This window comes from Cicer arietinum, chromosome 3 (assembly GCF_000331145.2).
Source record: "Cicer arietinum cultivar CDC Frontier isolate Library 1 chromosome 3, Cicar.CDCFrontier_v2.0, whole genome shotgun sequence".
NCBI lineage: Eukaryota > Viridiplantae > Streptophyta > Magnoliopsida > Fabales > Fabaceae > Cicer > Cicer arietinum.
In genome coordinates this window covers 22534635-22552388 of record NC_021162.2, presented here as the reverse complement: position 1 = coordinate 22552388, position 17754 = coordinate 22534635, and the positions used below count along the sequence as shown (strand labels likewise).

Here is a 17754-nt window from a genome sequence, read left to right as displayed (position 1 = left end):
GAGACTGTTGTTGTGGCTGTAGTTTCAATTGTTGGTGAAGTAGTTGTTGATGATGCATATCTTGCTGTTGTTGGATCTCAAGCTGGCGTTGTTGAACCTGCAGTTCGAAAAGACGATCGAAATCTGACCCAGGATTCTGCATCATTTGCTGAATGCCAGAGTTATTGCTTTGAGGAGAGAAACCAGGAAACCTATCTAAATCCGACCCATTAAGATGTGCAGGGAAATGATTAGATATATTAGTCTGCTGCTGCTGCTGAAGTCGTTCTGTCTGCTGCTGAAGTCGTTCTGTCTGCTGCTGCTGCTGAAGCCGTTCCTTCTGCAGTTTTTGCAACATAAGATGCTCGGCCACATCAAAATTATTGAAATTTGGTCCCATACGGGAAGACAAGAACTGATCTTCTAGTGAACCTACACGCTGATTAGGATTAAAATGCCTATTTATCCCATATTCATCAGCCCATGGCTCCCTGAAAGAAGATTGATTAACCATGCCACCCATTGAGCTTTGATCAGTAAAAGGAGCATCTCTATCAATTAGTGGATCGATAAAATGACCCTGGTCACCCAATCTCATAGAACTATTGGAGGATTGTGCACGCCTTAAATGAGAGCCATCTCTGAGTTCGGACATCAATAAACCAAAGGGATGCAGCTTATCTGCCTCACTATTAAGAGCATCACTACCAGTAACTTCATTTGCAACAGGTTTTACATAAGGATGGGAATATGGAGCATTGGCATCCATAGGTCTCATAAAAGGGATGTCATTGCTGCTTCCAGCCAGTTTCGACAATGCAAAACCTACAAATAAACAAATATTTTAATAGAAAGTAGAAATGATTTACACATAACAAATAAAGGTTATCAAATCGAGATTTGAATAGTTTCTAGGAAGACATTAATTGGATTGTGAGTTGAATGTACAAGTCATAAGATACAACATTAATAGAAATATGGCATTTTTTTAAGAAAAAAAAGTTGACAAGCAAAAAACAAATAAGCCAATATATCATAAATGGACTTCAAAATAATTCAAGATTCAAGTCATCATATATCATAAATGGAGTTTGTATGGGCTGCATCCACAATGTAGTTTGGTGTGATCCAGTGAGATTCACTATTCATGTGATTCAGCAGACTAATCTGATTTCATGTAGCAATTCAGGTCCAAGAAAGATTAGGACTTGGTTCTGTGATGATTGTGTTCGATTTCATTTCGAAACGAGATATGGATCACATGATATAGATGCCACTGATACAAGTTGCTAAGCAAAACAGAAGTAGATTAAATAATGGAATGAAAATATTATTTCTTACCCTCATCTTGTGCAGCAATATTATTGAAGCACTGCTCATCAGAGAACTTGATTTCAGGGTGATAACTCTGATTAGGTATTTGGGACGGAAAACCAGCACTGGATGTAGCACCAGATCGAGATGACGACCATGGTTGATCGTTCCCAACAGAAGACCCATTGTAGTCAAAGGTATCAACTTTTAAGTTCCTACCAATGGCATCAGATGGTTCGGACTGATTAACCATGTTACTATCAGAACCTAATCCAGTGTTGACTCTCAGATGAGGCATAATGTCACCAAGTTCTTGAAATGGAGATCCTTCTGGGGCATCCGACAAGCGAACAGGCAAGTCAATCCCGAAAAAACCTTGTTCAAACCACAAAATGATGTCAATTCCAAGAAAGGGTCCTTGAATCACCCCTTGAGGGTCCAGATAGCACAAACTCAACTCCTCGGGAGCAGTGACACTTTCAGATGGATATGTCTTCTCATTAATTTTCAAGCCATGTTGATTAACGCTTGGAGTTTGCCGCAGAGATGAAAAATCAAAGAGAGAGCGAGAATCATCAGGAAGGTTATTACTAACTCCTGAAGCAGCAATTGACTTGATCCCATCCTGATTAGCAAGCTCCGCAAAAGCAGAAAGTTGTCCCTGATGATAGGCAAAAGCTTCTGATTCAGCAACTTTGCTTCTTGGAATGATTCCCTCCCTAGTGCTGCTACCACCAGAGGTCTCATCTTTCCAATGCATACCCATAGTTGGCACATGTGTCTGCTCACCTTCTTGAAAATTTGAAACTTCTGAAAACAAACCACATTATATGTATGTATAGAAATTTAAATTATATTCTCAACTGATTAGAGCAACACAATTAACAATGAATATCATTTTCTCACCCTCAGCTACATTTGTCAATGAACTACCACCAGCAGCTGATGCTGATCCCATAAAATTTTGTTTAGAGTCATTTAAGATTTCAATTCCTGATATAACCTTTCGACCACTGCCAATTGAAGGTTGTTTACCTTCACTTAAAGAACCGCCAAAACCTGGAATAATCAAAGGGAGACCAATTAGGGAGAAAAAGTTTGACTATTTCACAGGAACAACTAAAATATATGCAAGATTTGTCACCAGAAATATCATCAGTTGACCCTCCATCCTTTCCTCTAAAGGAGTGGCCGGAAACTTCACTGCTAGTAATTTTTCCCTTCCATATATCTTTAAGGACATCCTGCAAGAAAGATGCAAAACTATATAAAAATGCTGAAGTGCAAGTGGCCCTCAAGAATATAGAACAAAACATCATATCAAGAAGACATAATAAAATGGTTTCTTCATCTTTTAAATTCTACATACCTCCTCCTCAGCTACAGGAGCAACAAATGCTAATGGTTCTACAGACTCAATTTGAGTTATTGGTGACGTATGCTCCATCTCAGAAGGCACGCTCTCAAAAGTGGAATCGACCTTTTGCTTACGATATATGTCAAGAAGTTTACCCCTTGGGTAACAATATGAATCAGCGCCAAGGCTAGACTTCCCCAGCATAGTTTTATTTGTATCCATAAGCGTAGATCCAACACTAGAGCCTATGGGAGGCCTTCCAATTTGTAGGATTCCATTGAAACTTGCCCTTCCTCTTCCAGGTGAAAATCGCCCAATGGAGCCCTCTGTTCGCCCTTTCTCCAGCCCAAATCCAGGTGCAGCACGATATGTAGCCACACCAGCTGCTTGAGCTTCCAAGCGATGTCGTGGCCTCCATTTCTCACGAGTCTCAATGTCACGATCAGAAACTGCACGGTTGCTAGCACCAGTAGATTGTTTTTCGGCATGACCATCTTCCTTCTCCACATCATTCTTTTTCTCACTTCGAGAATCCTTCTCTTTTTCTTCAGGACCCCATCTTGATGACCACTTATTCTCTCTTCGAGAGTCATGGCCAGAACCCCGGCTATCATGCCAGCGATCAGCAGGCAAGGGTCTAGTCTCCGAGGTTGAGGTGTTCTCCACACGACGATCATCTTTCCTACGATCCCTTCTCCCAAGCAAACTTGTTTCTCTCTCCTCTTCACGCCAACGGCGACTGTTGTCAACATCGGGAGCAGTCTTTCTCCAATCTTTCTTGTCCACAGACCCCTCCAAACGCCAATTATCCTTCAGTATGGGATCATTGGAATTCACCTGAGGCAAAGGGAAAAGTATATGGACATCCCATCAATTTCCCATGATCACAAAAACCATGAAAATCAAAGAGAAAAAAAACTTACCAGCATCACATCAGACTTTCAAACCATAAGAACCACTCATTCAGACTTATAAACAAAAGTATATAAATAACCAACTTTTAGTATGAACCCAATTTTTCAACTGAATATAGATATCTGAATAGGCCAAAGAAACTGATGAGCTCGAAGGGAAACAAAAATATCTCTCTTTTGTCTTGTAATTTCATTATTGAAATACAAAGTTTTCAATCTTCACAGATATAACATACATGATGCTTTTGATATTATGCTAATAGAGCACCTAAATCATTGTTAATTTAATAGTTTGAGAAAGCGCTAGCCAATGCCCTTAGAGGGACCAGTTATGGAATAAAATATAGAAAACGTCTATTGAAAAGTGTAGTATTAAGAGCTACTATTACATTTATTGCAGTACTTGCAATCAAAATTTCTATTTTTTATTGCTTAACCAGTTTACTAAAGGAAATCATTAGAAGGACCCATAATTTTAACAGCAATCCCCATGATTTTGAAAAAAAACAGCTGTATCAAGAAAGCCAATCAGGTAATATTTGCATAATCTTCAAAATCAAAAGAATCAGCTATAGCTCAGACAAGATAACATATGATGCATCATCACTTGTTTGTATTACAACAATAGCACCCCTGATGAATTGCACACAAATCACTTCAACTGCAAACAAAACTCAGAAGAATGCAGCATTGTAGAATAAAAAACACCAAATAAGCTTACGAGGACAGGAATGTCATCATTGCCATGTTAAACTCTACAATCTCCAGAATGATTAAGAATAGAAACAGAAATCACAACATACTTTTACATTTCTTGAAATGACAACAAACACTCTGAGAAATGCAAGAAGCATAAAAAAATGTCAAGAATTACATACCCCCACTGGGTTGGCAGTAGTCTTCACATCAACAGGTTTGGAATAAAGCCACTGCGGGGATAAGGGTATGCTGCTGTCAGATGACGCATGATCTGAGAATAAAACCAGCTTCCATCAACCAATAGTCACAATATACACTAAAATGAGAGAACTACAACTAAACGTTAGCTTCAACTTCATCTGTACAAACATAAACAAGATACCTTTCGAATCATCAAGAAGTGATGTGATCCCTTTCTCCCCATGTCCTCCTGATGCTTCATCTGACACAACCAAAAAGCAAACATTAGCTGCTATGCGATTCTAATTTTCAATTAAAAAATGTCTAAAAATATCCTATGATAATTTGTTAGGTCTTTTTAGAAAAAGCAAAAACCAAAACATTGCCACTTTTTTATTCTCATCAAAACCTGGAAAGAGAAACTTTTAAAAAAAATTCATTTCATATAAGTGCTTAAAGACGGGATCTACAGTGTCCACCACAAATTACAATTACACATCATCAAAATTTAAAAAATCACACACATCAACACACAAATCAAATCAAGCCGACCTCACTCGCATGAACAAAAAAACAATCCCTCCATCACAATCAACTCTTTACTAACATTCAAAAACAAAAGATACTTCCAGATTCAGATTAACAAGAACACCATACTGAACTTCACTCCATTCAAAACAAAGAGTAAGAGAAAAAGAAAAAGAGAACCACACTTCAAAACATTCAATAGTTCACAAATCACTAGAGCATTGACAAAAAAGAAACAAAAAATAGACCCAACCAACATAGATCAACCTTCAATCTAAACTAAAAGTCAACCGAAAAAAATAACCCAAACACAAAACAACAAAAAACAAATTAGAACCGCACAAACACAAAACAAAGCATGAACAAGCATTCAATTAGCACACCAAACGAACCACCGATTGAGATTCAAAACGGATCCAGACGAATAGGGTAAGTAATAATTACAAAACAATGAAAACACAAACAAAGAAATCAAAAAAGCCCTAAAAAAGTTCAATTTCGAAACAAATTGAAAGATGAATCGAATACACAAATCGAATTCACCTTTGAGAGAAGAGTGCGAATCGGAAAGCTTGGAAGAAAAGAGATCGTCAGGGAGATTCATTTTGCCGTCGCCCATCGCTGTAGAGTACGAGATTGGTGGAATTGGGAAACGAAGAGATCGGGAAAAAGGAATGGAACAGATTCGATCGAGGAATGCGAAGAGAAGAAGCGAATGCGAGGGTTTGAAAAGGAGCGTTCGAAGATTCAGAGAGAGAGAGAGGGTAGGGTTTGCAAATTGGAGAGGGTATAAGATAGATAGAAGAGAAGAGAGTCAGAAGATGAGAGAGAGAGAGAAAGAGAGAATAGGGTGAGGGTTTGGGGGCTCAGGGTGTGTTAACATCAGGAACAAACACGAGATACTGTGATATAATATTGTTGCTTTTATTTTTATTTTTATTTTTATTATTATTGTTATAAATAAAAAATTGTTCATGTTATTTTGATTTTTACAGTTTAAAAAATCAAAAAGTGTACTTAATCGATCATTGGTAAATTTTTAAAGTAATTTAACTTTATCATATTTAATTTAAAAATTATATAAATAATGATTTGTGATTAATTGATATTAAGAAATTAAATATATAAATTTTAGTTTGAAAGCTTATTAGAAGTTGTGTTTCCATCTTCTCACAAGATTGAATAATTATATAACATATCCTCTTACTATTAAATAATTTGTAGTAATTGATATATGTTTTACTTATTAATATAAAATTATAATTTGAGAAAAATAGAGTGATGTATATTATAATTTGTTTGGGGGTTAAAAATTAACGAAATTAGAAGATTGGATATGATAGATTTATTTAGTAAATACATTCAATAAGACAAAAATTCAATTTGACTAAGTCAACAATACCACTTCTCTCTTTCGTTTACACAATTACACACACCAAAACAAAAACATACCAAAACAAAAACATACTTCTTGACTCTTAGAAAAGCAAAGCACAGGCGAGATAGAGAAAAAAATAGAAGGAGGAAGATTAAAAAAATCACCAAATGATGAAAAAGTAAAACATCATCTTCTCCGTTCTTTTTTATGAAAATTAAGAGGTGGGTTTCATCCCCCTATTTTTTTACATGCATTTGTAAGATAATGTTTACCAAATATTAGAGAGTTGAGGTTTAAGGGCCTGAAATGATCGATAAAGGAATTTTTTATATTTTTATTTATGGGTTTTAAAATATTTTATTGAAATAAGTTATGCATGTAAAATATAAGACCCTTAATTTTTAAATTCTTAATTTATGCAATTTAGTCAATTTTATTTTATTTGGTGAATTAAGTACCAAAAACATATTTTATTAGAGTTATTAATATGTTTAATATATATATATATATATATATATATATTGAGATCCGATTAAAATTATTTGTCGAAGAATAATTTAATTATGTTACGAAGAATTTAATATCGTGCAGATTTTTAAAACAAATGTCACTTGTTGCTAAAAAAAAATTATCTATCAATTGAGTTGCGGCGAGAGTAGATATTTTTTTGAAAAAGTAATTTAAGAAGTGATGTGTAATGATGTTTTTTTTCTAAATATCTATAAAGTTTAGATATTTATTTTGTTAGTTTTAATTATAATATATATATATATATATATGGATGAAAGGAAACATAAAGCTAAAAAAAAAAAACATTTTCCTCCAGCGCCTCGCGTTTCTTCTTCCTCCTTCCTCTGTTTCAAGCTTATGTTGGTGATTTTAAAACCAAACAAAACATAAACCTCCATTTCTCTTCTAGATCTAAGCTTCCTTTCGAGAAGTGTCAAGAGGGAAAGTTGCTCCACTCTGCGTTACGATGTTTGTGAGCTAACTTTTGAGGTGTCGACGCGAGCGAGAGTTTTCTCCGTATTTGATCGCAGTAGCGAAAACGGTTGAGAAAACGATAACGAAGGTAAAGGCTCCTTCCAAAATTTTAGTTTGAATATAGGGACTCTATATGTGTGATTGATGGATGATTAATGTGTGATTGCGTGATAATTAATTTCAACGTGAATATATACATTTTGAGTGAAAATACAGTTTGTTACCTGTTATGAATTTATGGTTAATATTGATATGTTTAAGGTGTGATTATGTATGAATTTGTGGAGATTAAGTTTTGATGCGATTATGTGATTCAAAACCGATTTATGTGTGATTGAGGAGTGGATTTGGTGGAGATTAAATTTGATGTGTTTGAGTTACGTAATGAGTTATTTTCAAATAAATGAGTTTGAACTGAAGTTGAAATTTTACAAAAAAAAAAAAAATAGAGTTGTTAAAGTTGTGAAAAAGTTTAAATTTTAACTAAGCTAAAGAGTTTGAGCAAAAAGTTATATTGAAATTAAAATGGTTAGAGTTTAAAATGTTACTCTTTAATTACTTTTGGACTGAGTTTAAAAAGAAAAAGTTTAGAGTATTGTATTAACTCCAAATTTCGATGCTTTAATAGTCGAGTGTGTGTATGTGTGATTTGGGACAATATTTGTTTTATTTAGTTTTAACTAAACAATATAGATTATTTGGTTTTAAAAGTTTGATGTGTGAAAAAAATATAATTTTGGGAATTTTGTTGTGGTTAGATAAATTTTAGTTGTGAACAAATTGGTATAAATATTTATGTTTATATAGTTAGCTCCTTGAGTCTCGAAAATGAATCGAGACTGTTGGCACCTAGTTAGCAGTGGAGAGAACTCTGATATATTAATGTTGTTGTGGTGATTAAGTTTTGATGTGATTATGTATTCATAATTGATAATATGTGCGTTATGAATTTTATTGAGGAAAATATGTTTTGAGTATATACTATGTGATAAGTTTGAAAAGTCGTCAGTGTTAAATGAGTATTAAAAATGAAAAATCTTTTAATATCTGCATTTATATAATGATTGTGGTGAAAAGAGTCAGAGTATGCTCATGCATTTCATAGCTTGTGGTGATCGTGATGGGCCACAATGTTACTGGTGACCGCAATGGGCCACGGTGTTAAGTGGTGACCGTGATGAGCCACAGGAGTGGTTCCATGTGATAACTGGTCCACCTTATCCTTACGAGGATTTAACTGATGTGTAAGGCCTGTGACAAGATACACTCTAGTAAATTGTGCTAGCCTATGAGAGATTGCACATCGGTAATTAGTACTAAGGTCTGTGATATGCGGTACAATTATGATTTACGCCATTTCGAGAAGGATTTTTGTTAGAAATTCTGAAATCATGTGCATTGGCATATACGCATTGCATTAGGGTGTTTGGCACGCGAGTCATGTTTGTTATACTATGGAGATTGTATATACATACTTGATTGTTGTTTGTTATTGTGTCGTAATTGCTTTGAGGTGTGAATTTGTGTTGATTAAGTTTCAATGTAATTATGTGTTCATAATTGATATTATGAATGTTTGAAGTGTTATTGATGGGTTTTGTATCGTAAGTGTTAATTGATCAGAGCCATTTTAAAACTGAAAACCTGCAATATTTAGCAGCTATATTCGGCTATATGCAGTGTGTAGTCAAATACACATCTGTAACGTTTAGTTTTTATGTAAAATTTTCATGTCGTATTCGAATACGAAACCTTGTAATCGAATACAAATATGTTGTTTTTGCCACTAACTTGACTTGTATTCGACTACAAAAATGCTGCATTCGAATACGACGGTGTAGTTTGTCAAAAACTTCATTTTTCAACATTGTTTATGCATTTTTTACATATGAAAACGCTTTCGAGGAGTATGCTAAGACGAAAGGTTCTCTTGAGCATTCGAAAATATAAGAATTATGTTAAGTGTTATTTATTAATTTTGTTTGGTGACCATTTATATTATTGTGGATTGGGCTTACGCCCCAGGTTATTAGAGTTTGGAGTCGTCTTGGAATTGCAACGACGTCGAAGATGTGGCATAACGATGATTTTGATTTGTAATCGAAAGCAGTGAGGCTTGATGCCGTTTGTGGATCCACAATACTCAATCACCGTCATTAGATTAATGATCAGCTTAGGATTTTATTTATGAATTTTATTTATTCTCCCTTCTTTATTGTCATGTTGTTGTCGCAATGGAACTTATGTATTTGAAACAAACTATTTTTGGCAGGTTGTTTATTATGATGTAATTATTTATGACTTCTGTCGTTTGTGTTACGACATGGTATTTTTATTAATTTGTTTTGGAAAAAAATACACTCGCGCTGTTAAAAATCGGGGTGTTACATAAAACTAAATGACTGAATTTGAAAATATAATAAAGTATACTTAAATTTCCTTGATGACATAAAAATGTGCTCTCTGGATAAATTTCCTTGATCATAAATTTTATTTTTGTGACAATTTTTGGTGTGTGAACTGTTGTTTTGATGTATTGTCTTCCACTACTTTCTTTTTAATTTGATTCTTCGATATATTTATAATTTGTGTTTGTAAAATTCATTAGGAAATTGATTTGGTTGAATTGTGTTGCTGCCAACTTAAAATTCATAAGATAATTTGTGATTTTTTTGTCATAACTTTTTCTCTAGACCTCATTTTTGAATGATTGTTATTTTTCTTAACACTAGACTTGTTTACCTTAAATTTAAGCATAAACGTCATTGTATTTGATTTAATGTTGGTGCTTAAAATGTGTTACAAGTTAGAAAAAAATTATTGTATTGTTTTCGTGGCTTTTGTGCATTGTTTTGATAAATTGTATTAATTGAGGACTTAACTTGAAAAATAAAATTGTATTTATAAACAAAATATCATAAGCTTTCTAAAGAGTGCTTTTTTACTCAAATTTGACACATGTAAGCTTTTATCTGAGGACGATGCAGTTGGTTTCAATTTTCTATCATTTTAGTGTTCATGTTCTTTGATTTTACTTTTTACATTACATGATTAGTATGATGTATTGTACTTAAATTGGATAGTATCACATGATAGAGTGATGTTTTATGTTATATTACTTAAAATCATAAGAATTTGCAATGTTGGATGTGTATTAGTTTTAATGCAGTCATTAATAGTCGAAGTTGTCAGTCATTGATATTATTATATATAAGTATACTTATATATTTAATAGATGTATGGGCAAGACGATAAGATGTGATTCAATCTAGCTAGACAAATTATTTGTCTATATACGACAAAATAGGTAAGCAAAGGTAAATGAGATATCACTTACAAATTTAATTATGTCCAAAGTTACCAAAATAATTTTTTTAACAAGATGATAGCATTGAGTAAAATTGATGTAGTCTTGTGACATATTTGTTAGGTAAAATTTAAGTCATTATATTACGTGTAACGCCCGAAATTTTGATCCAAAACGTTACTTAAAATGTTTGTTATCTTGAAAAAAAAATGAATATTTTGTTGTTTTTGAAGGAAATAGTTTATCATATAATAAATAAAAGTTGCAAAAGAAAATAACTTGATAGTATTTTGTTGCATGCTCACTAATGATGTGGTAGTGATATGACACAATTGAATTGGGTAACATTTGATCGATACTATTAATCAATATTTGTTTCATTATTTTTATTTGAAAAAGCTTTACGAATGTCTTTACTAGTAAGAGCATAAGAAAAAATTATGAAGGAAAAGAGAAAATTGTTGAATTCAGTTCTATTTTATTCAATTTAGTTGTGTCACATCATTATCACGTCATTATTGAGCTTCCCAAATCATAAAAAAATAAAGGGGATCCAACAAAATTCCACAAATTGTAAAAAGGATCAAAAACCCGATTTTAGAAATAGACGAACAAAAAGTTGATTTTGAACAAAATAGGAGGACCAAAATGACATTTAAGTCAAATAAAATTAGGCTAAATAGCACGCGTGATCCCTTAACTTAATTTTGGTTAACGTTTTAGTAATTTATCTTTTTTTCTTGCTAGATTTGGTCATTTATTTTTATTTTAAGTGACAATTTGATTTTTTATGTTTTAAAATGTCAACAATGTTATCCTTTTTTTTTTTACAAAAATTCATCAAAATTTTCAAACAAAACCCATAAAATCAATTATCATCTTCAATATAATGCAAATTTTATCAAATTTATAACTTAAATCTTTAAATAAACTCATATTTTCATTCTTTATTTGATGAATTTGATGTTGTTGTAGATGAAAATATGAGTTCATTTGAATATTTGAGTGATGCATTTGATGAAATTTGCATTATATTGAAGATGATTATTAACTTTATGAGTTTTATTTGAAAATTTTGATGAATTTTTGTAAAAAAATGATAACATTGTTGACATTTGAAAACATGAAAGATCAAATTGTCAATTAAAATTAAAATAAATGACCAAATCGGGGGGAAAAAAAAAGTTAAATGACTAAAACATTAACTGAAATTAAGGGATCGCGGATGCTATTTAGCTATAAAATTATATGCAAGTTATACATGCTCCTAAAACTATATGATCTAGATATAATCAATCGTTAATGTATCCACACAAAAAGTCACTCATACCAATAAAAAATTAAAGTCAACACAAAGGCGTCCACAGAGAGATATATGATATGTCATGGAATCAACCAGTCACAAAGGCAACCACAAAGATAAAGTATTCAACATTAAATTTTTAATCACATACGACATCAAAGTTATATTTTTGTGGATGCTCATAGTCAAGAACCGATAATTTCAACATCCCAAATTTGGAACACATATGAACATGAATAAACATCTCAAAATTACACTCTTAGTCTATAAACTATAAAAATCGACTAGCTACATGTTATTGATAAGGATTAAAACTTAAATCAATGAAAGAAGTAACATATTAAAATTTGGGCAATCGAATAAAGTTTTTCTGAACAATCGTTTAACAACGAAACTCGGTTTCTCTCTTTTTTTCTCACATGTCAAGCGATGTTTCTTTGTCTCTCACTATCTCTTTTACAGCTCTCCCTCTTTTTATTTTATACTCGTAGGTTATTACTTATTCTTTTCACTCAACCACACATGGGTTAGATCCTATATAATATTATATTCCCTTTTATTTTATTTTTTCTAAAGTCAAAATAATAATTATAATTTTTTTAACAATTCTTTAAACACAATTTTATTTCTAAAACATTACTAATATTTTAAGATCAATACTCTACAAAATAATAAAGAAGTCAAAGAAATAATCTTCTATAAATATATTAATAGTAACTACAACTCTCATAATCAAAATAATCACTATAATTATTAAATATTTTTTTTTTAAATACTCACATTAGAATACTACCATCTTTAGAGAATAATAAAAAAGATAAAATAAATAAATATAACATCAACAAATATTAGAAGCTATGTTTGGAGCTTATATCTTAGAGGATGTGTGTAATGCCTCTAACTACTTTAAGGATTTCCCACTATCCCCACAAACCAACACAAGTGTTTTCAACATGCTTTGTCCTCACTCGCATACATCCTGGGAAACTTCCTAGAAGGTCACTCATCCAAAGAGTGCTCTAAGTTAAGGTGGAGTTCTTAAGTAACAGGCTCCTGAAAAAGAGATGCCTCTTATTGATATAGGTCATACATATCAATCCTTATAAGTATTAATTCAATTGTATGTTTCGATACCTACATGATCTTAGGATCCATCTCATTTCAATGTGATTTGGTTCATTCATGTGTCATTTTCCTAGAGACATTCCAAGAGCCGCTCATTGTACATGCCTTGTCCACCAACAATCACTATTGGACTTGTCAGCCTAAGGCGTCATAATGTGGGAGTTGGGATACACACATACATGTAGTGGAGTTTGCATGTAACAACAATTACCATTCAAGCATAGGTATAGCCCCTTAAGAAGCCTTACATGTAATGGAGTTTGCATATAACAACAATTACAAGTGAGTGATCTTTTGTGTTGATCAAAGGTTGGAGATAGAAGAATCTTAGGACTAGAGGTTATCAAGAAAACCACATATAAGATAAGATTGATAAATAAAAAAAGTCATTAGCCTAAAGTCGACAAAAGAGTTGTGCTCACGACAAAAGAATGCCTTTAGAATTTGAAGAAGCTGCTCACATTTTTCTAACAATCACTCCTAGTGTATGTATTGGAGGTGTTGTGAGAGTAAATAAGTTGTGTCCTTGTTTCATGAGTCCTTTTCAAATTATCTAACTTGTAGGTTTGGTGGCTACCAATTAGCTTTACCTTCTTCCTTTATTTGGATTACACAACATATTCCATTTGTCTCAAATTGAAAAGTATATTCATGATCCGTTTCAAATCTTACACCATGAGTCAGTCCAATTGAAGCCAAACCTTACTTTTAAACTAGTACCAAAGCATGAAAATACTGAGAAATTGCACCATATCTTTGGTGAAGGTTGATTGGGAAGGCATGTCACTCATAATGGCCACTTGGGAACTTGAGTATAAGGTTTTGGATAAGTATTCTCACTTGTTTTACTATCTAAGTTGCTAAATTATTTAAGACGAGGAAAATATTATTGTTCAAAGTTTCCAAAATTTAATAAATTAATTTATTAGTGATGAACATGTTTTTAACATGATATTGTACCTTCCTTTCATGAAGTATTATCAATTTTTTCCCCATACATAATTCAATATACACTGATGGAAATACATTGTTCACGCTAATATATTTGAAAAACAATCACATGAATAAAAGAAACACCTTTAAATAATGGTTATAGTAAAGTTTAATTGAAAAAACCCTCTCAAAGTTTAAAGAAACAATATCATGGTTAATTCATAAAACATTTTTCAATTGCTCTAGTTTGATAGTAATATATACTACCCAATAATTCATCTGTGGCTAAGAAAAATGCGGCCAATGCAAAACAGGTACAGTGCAATAAAAATAGTGATAACTGTTGAAACAAAATCCCAACTTAATGTTTTGATGTAAACTAATAAAGGTTAATTAAATACACTAATTATGATTCTAAATTATGTATAAATTTAACATGTACTTTTGAGTGTAATAATCCTAGATAGATACAAAGCAAACACAAGACAAATCAATAAAAAGAAAGAGCTAAAAATGAACAAAACTAAACTAAGAACATTTTTGACATAATCTGGAAAACCTAAAACGTTCTCCACGTTTCTGTCATTTTCAGCAAGCAAGATCAAATCATTTTTTAATGCAAGGAAAGCTCTTGCAAATCACGAATGAATTTCTAGTTCATATACTAGAAATATACAACTCTCATATGAGCAAAAGAATCACTCAAAAGGATCAAAGATTAAAAGGCACAACTCAAAGCAAATGTGACAAATGATCATTCTCCAATAGTGTAACATTAGTCTCTAGATTGATAAACATTATACAACATATTACACACAATCTTCAACAGTAAACATCTTTCTCGAGCATGATTAACAACTGACTCCAGAATGATTAAACATCATTCTCCAATATGATGACATCAGTCCTGTAATGATACAATCATTCTCCAGCACACTGACCATCACTCTCTAGTCTTGTTACATCATTCTCCAGCCTGTTTTGCACAAATCAAAAGGCAATCTTAATTTGAATCGATTAAGCACATCTCTGAGATGTCTGTGCGCATAAACAAAGGATATCACATTTAAGAAAGATAAACTACATATCAGACATTATTACCGCAAAATGTTCAAATCAAGAACATTCAAGGTTTAAAAAGTCTGGTCTTTGGTCAAGACCGACATGTGATAGCAAGACACCTTTTCAACGGTCATAATAGTTGTCATCAACCTCCTTGAAGCCTATAAAAGGAACCACAAGCTCATGGAAGAAGCATAACTTCAAGTGCTAAGAAAATCCATCAATCACATACACTTACATACTTGAAAGCTTCTCAAATTGCAAAAGAGTTAGTTCCGATTTCCTCTTCATATATCAGGATCATACCACTGAATTATTTTGTCAATAATCTATTCTCAAACACGAGTTGAGCATACTTAAATTCTACCAATCTCTTTAAATCATTATTGTGTAAACTCAAAACTATAAGGATTGTTTATAGTTTGAGTAGTTTTGTAAAAAATCATTTTATGGTTAAAAGATAAATTGTAAAATCATCTCAAGAGTGATAACTGACTTGATTGAATCCTTTCTGGGTGGAAACGAATTGTTGTTATAGATCAAGGTTGATCTTAACAAAAATTGTGTAAAACCAATAACATTGTGAAACCAAGAACATTGTAAAACCAAGAACGTTTTTCGTTTGAACAAGTAGTGGAAAATCTCATAGTTGTGAGAACTGGACGTAGCCCGAGTTGGGTGAACCAAAATATATAATTGTGTGGTATCTCTTTCCTTATCTCCATTTACTTTCAGTCATTTTGATTATCAAGTTAAAAGATAAGCTAAAACTATGATTTTAACTAGTCAAGAACGTTATCTAATTTCTGTTTCAAGAACCAAGAACGTTCTCCATTTTTTGTTTTCATAACCAAGATCAATCTTTAGTTATTTTCTTAAAATTTTAACCAGAAATTTTAAATATGTGAATTTACAATTCAAGCCCCATTCATTGTAAATTAAGATTGCTATTTCACGCTAATTTATTAGCGACGAACATGTTTTTAACACGACCTTGTACGTTCCTTTCGTGAAGAATTATTAATTTTTCCCCATATATAATTCAATATACACTTTGATGGAAATACATTGTTCACACTAATATATTTGAAAAGCAATCACATGAATAAAAGAAACACCTTTACATAATGGTTCTAGTAAAGTTTAATTGAAAAAACCATCTCAAAGTTTAAAGAAACAATATCATGTGTAACGTCCTAATTTCCAGGTTTAGAATTAATTACATAATTATCTTTGGGATTAGGCTAATTCAACCAAATTAAATAATAAGATAAGACGATAATGTTAGCTTTGTTTCTATTTATTTATTTATCTATCTACTTATTGTTTGTTTTATTTAACAAATGATTGAACTATACAATTTTTATGTTTAATTGTTAGATGAAACAAATATAATTTAAGTTAGGAATGACTGGTGAGGTTGCTTGGAATATAACAACCAATTCCAATTAAGTGGTAGAAAATATAGGCTAAATTGTTGCACCGCTTGGATTATAACAATCAATCCCAATTAAGTGGTAGAAAATATAGGCTAAATTGCTGCACCACTTGGATTATAACAATCAATCCCAATTAAGTGGTAGAAAGTATAGGTTAAGTTGTTGTAACGTATTAGGTTTGTAACTTAGGATATCATGTAAGTAATTAACTATAAGTAGCCACTAAGAAAAATAAAAATACTACACAATTAAATTCTCAAAAGGTAGAATTATATCGAATTGGAGAGAAGCTAAAGTATTTTGCGGATGCGATAACGGTTAATAGTGAGTGACAAAGAAGGAATTTTTATCGGATAACGCTTCAAGAGGTGAGTAAACACACCCTTTAAACTTTCATGGTACATCTATTTTGAAAATTTAGCATGGAAAAAGAGTTAGATATTTTGATTGGTATTTTCTTATAAAAATATATCTTTGTCGAGAACCTAACTCTATTAAAATTGAGATTTTATGAATTGTGATAACAGATTATAAATTGATTTATTTATTATTGTTTGTTAAATTACAACTTTGATGATTGTTTGAATATATATTCTTTAAAAAGATTACTTTATTATACTTTCTTGAATGATTGTTGTTATTATATAGATTCAAATGAAATATTATATTATAAATATGATTTTACGAATATAATTGTTAAAATATGAATTATTTAGATTGCATGTGTTTGAGAGATATATATTCTTTAAAAAGATTGCTTTATTATACTTTCTTGAACGATTGTTGTTATTATATATTCAAATGAAATATTATATTATAAATATGATTTTACGAATATAATTGTTAAAAGATGAATTATTTAGATTGCATGTGTTTGAGAGATATATATCCTTTAAAAAGATTGTTTTATTATACTTTCTTGAACGATTGTTGTTATTATATATTCAAATGAAATATTATATTATAAATATGATTTTACGAATATAATTGTTAAAAGATGAATTATTTAGATTGCATGTGTTTGAGAGATATATATTCTTTAAAAAGATTGTTTTATTATATTTTCTTGAATGATCACTGTTATTATATATTCAAATGAAATATTATGTCATAAACATGATTTTGCGAATATGATGGTTAAGATTATGAATGATTTTGATTGTGTGTGCTGGAGATGGGTCTTGTACCCCACCTATTGATGAGTTTTAAACTTCACAAAGAGATGAGGTTTAAACTCCACCCATAGATGAGT

General features: G+C 31.7%; 1 protein-coding gene across 1 annotated transcript in view; it reads right to left on the bottom strand.

The window, feature by feature from the left end:
- The window catches only part of LOC101496756 (uncharacterized), a 9446-nt gene extending 3599 nt beyond the window's left edge, over nucleotides 1-5847 (bottom strand). The window contains exons 1-8 of the mRNA XM_012712157.3: nucleotides 5515-5847; nucleotides 4646-4705; nucleotides 4443-4534; nucleotides 2663-3487; nucleotides 2438-2537; nucleotides 2200-2352; nucleotides 1321-2103; nucleotides 2-804 (exon numbers count right to left, since the gene is read on the bottom strand). Coding sequence (XP_012567611.1) covers nucleotides 2-804; nucleotides 1321-2103; nucleotides 2200-2352; nucleotides 2438-2537; nucleotides 2663-3487; nucleotides 4443-4534; nucleotides 4646-4705; nucleotides 5515-5590 — 2892 coding nt within the window. The 5' untranslated portion in view covers nucleotides 5591-5847. The remainder of the gene's footprint in view (nucleotide 1; nucleotides 805-1320; nucleotides 2104-2199; nucleotides 2353-2437; nucleotides 2538-2662; nucleotides 3488-4442; nucleotides 4535-4645; nucleotides 4706-5514) is intronic.
- Nucleotides 5848-17754: the final 11907 nt, after the last annotated feature.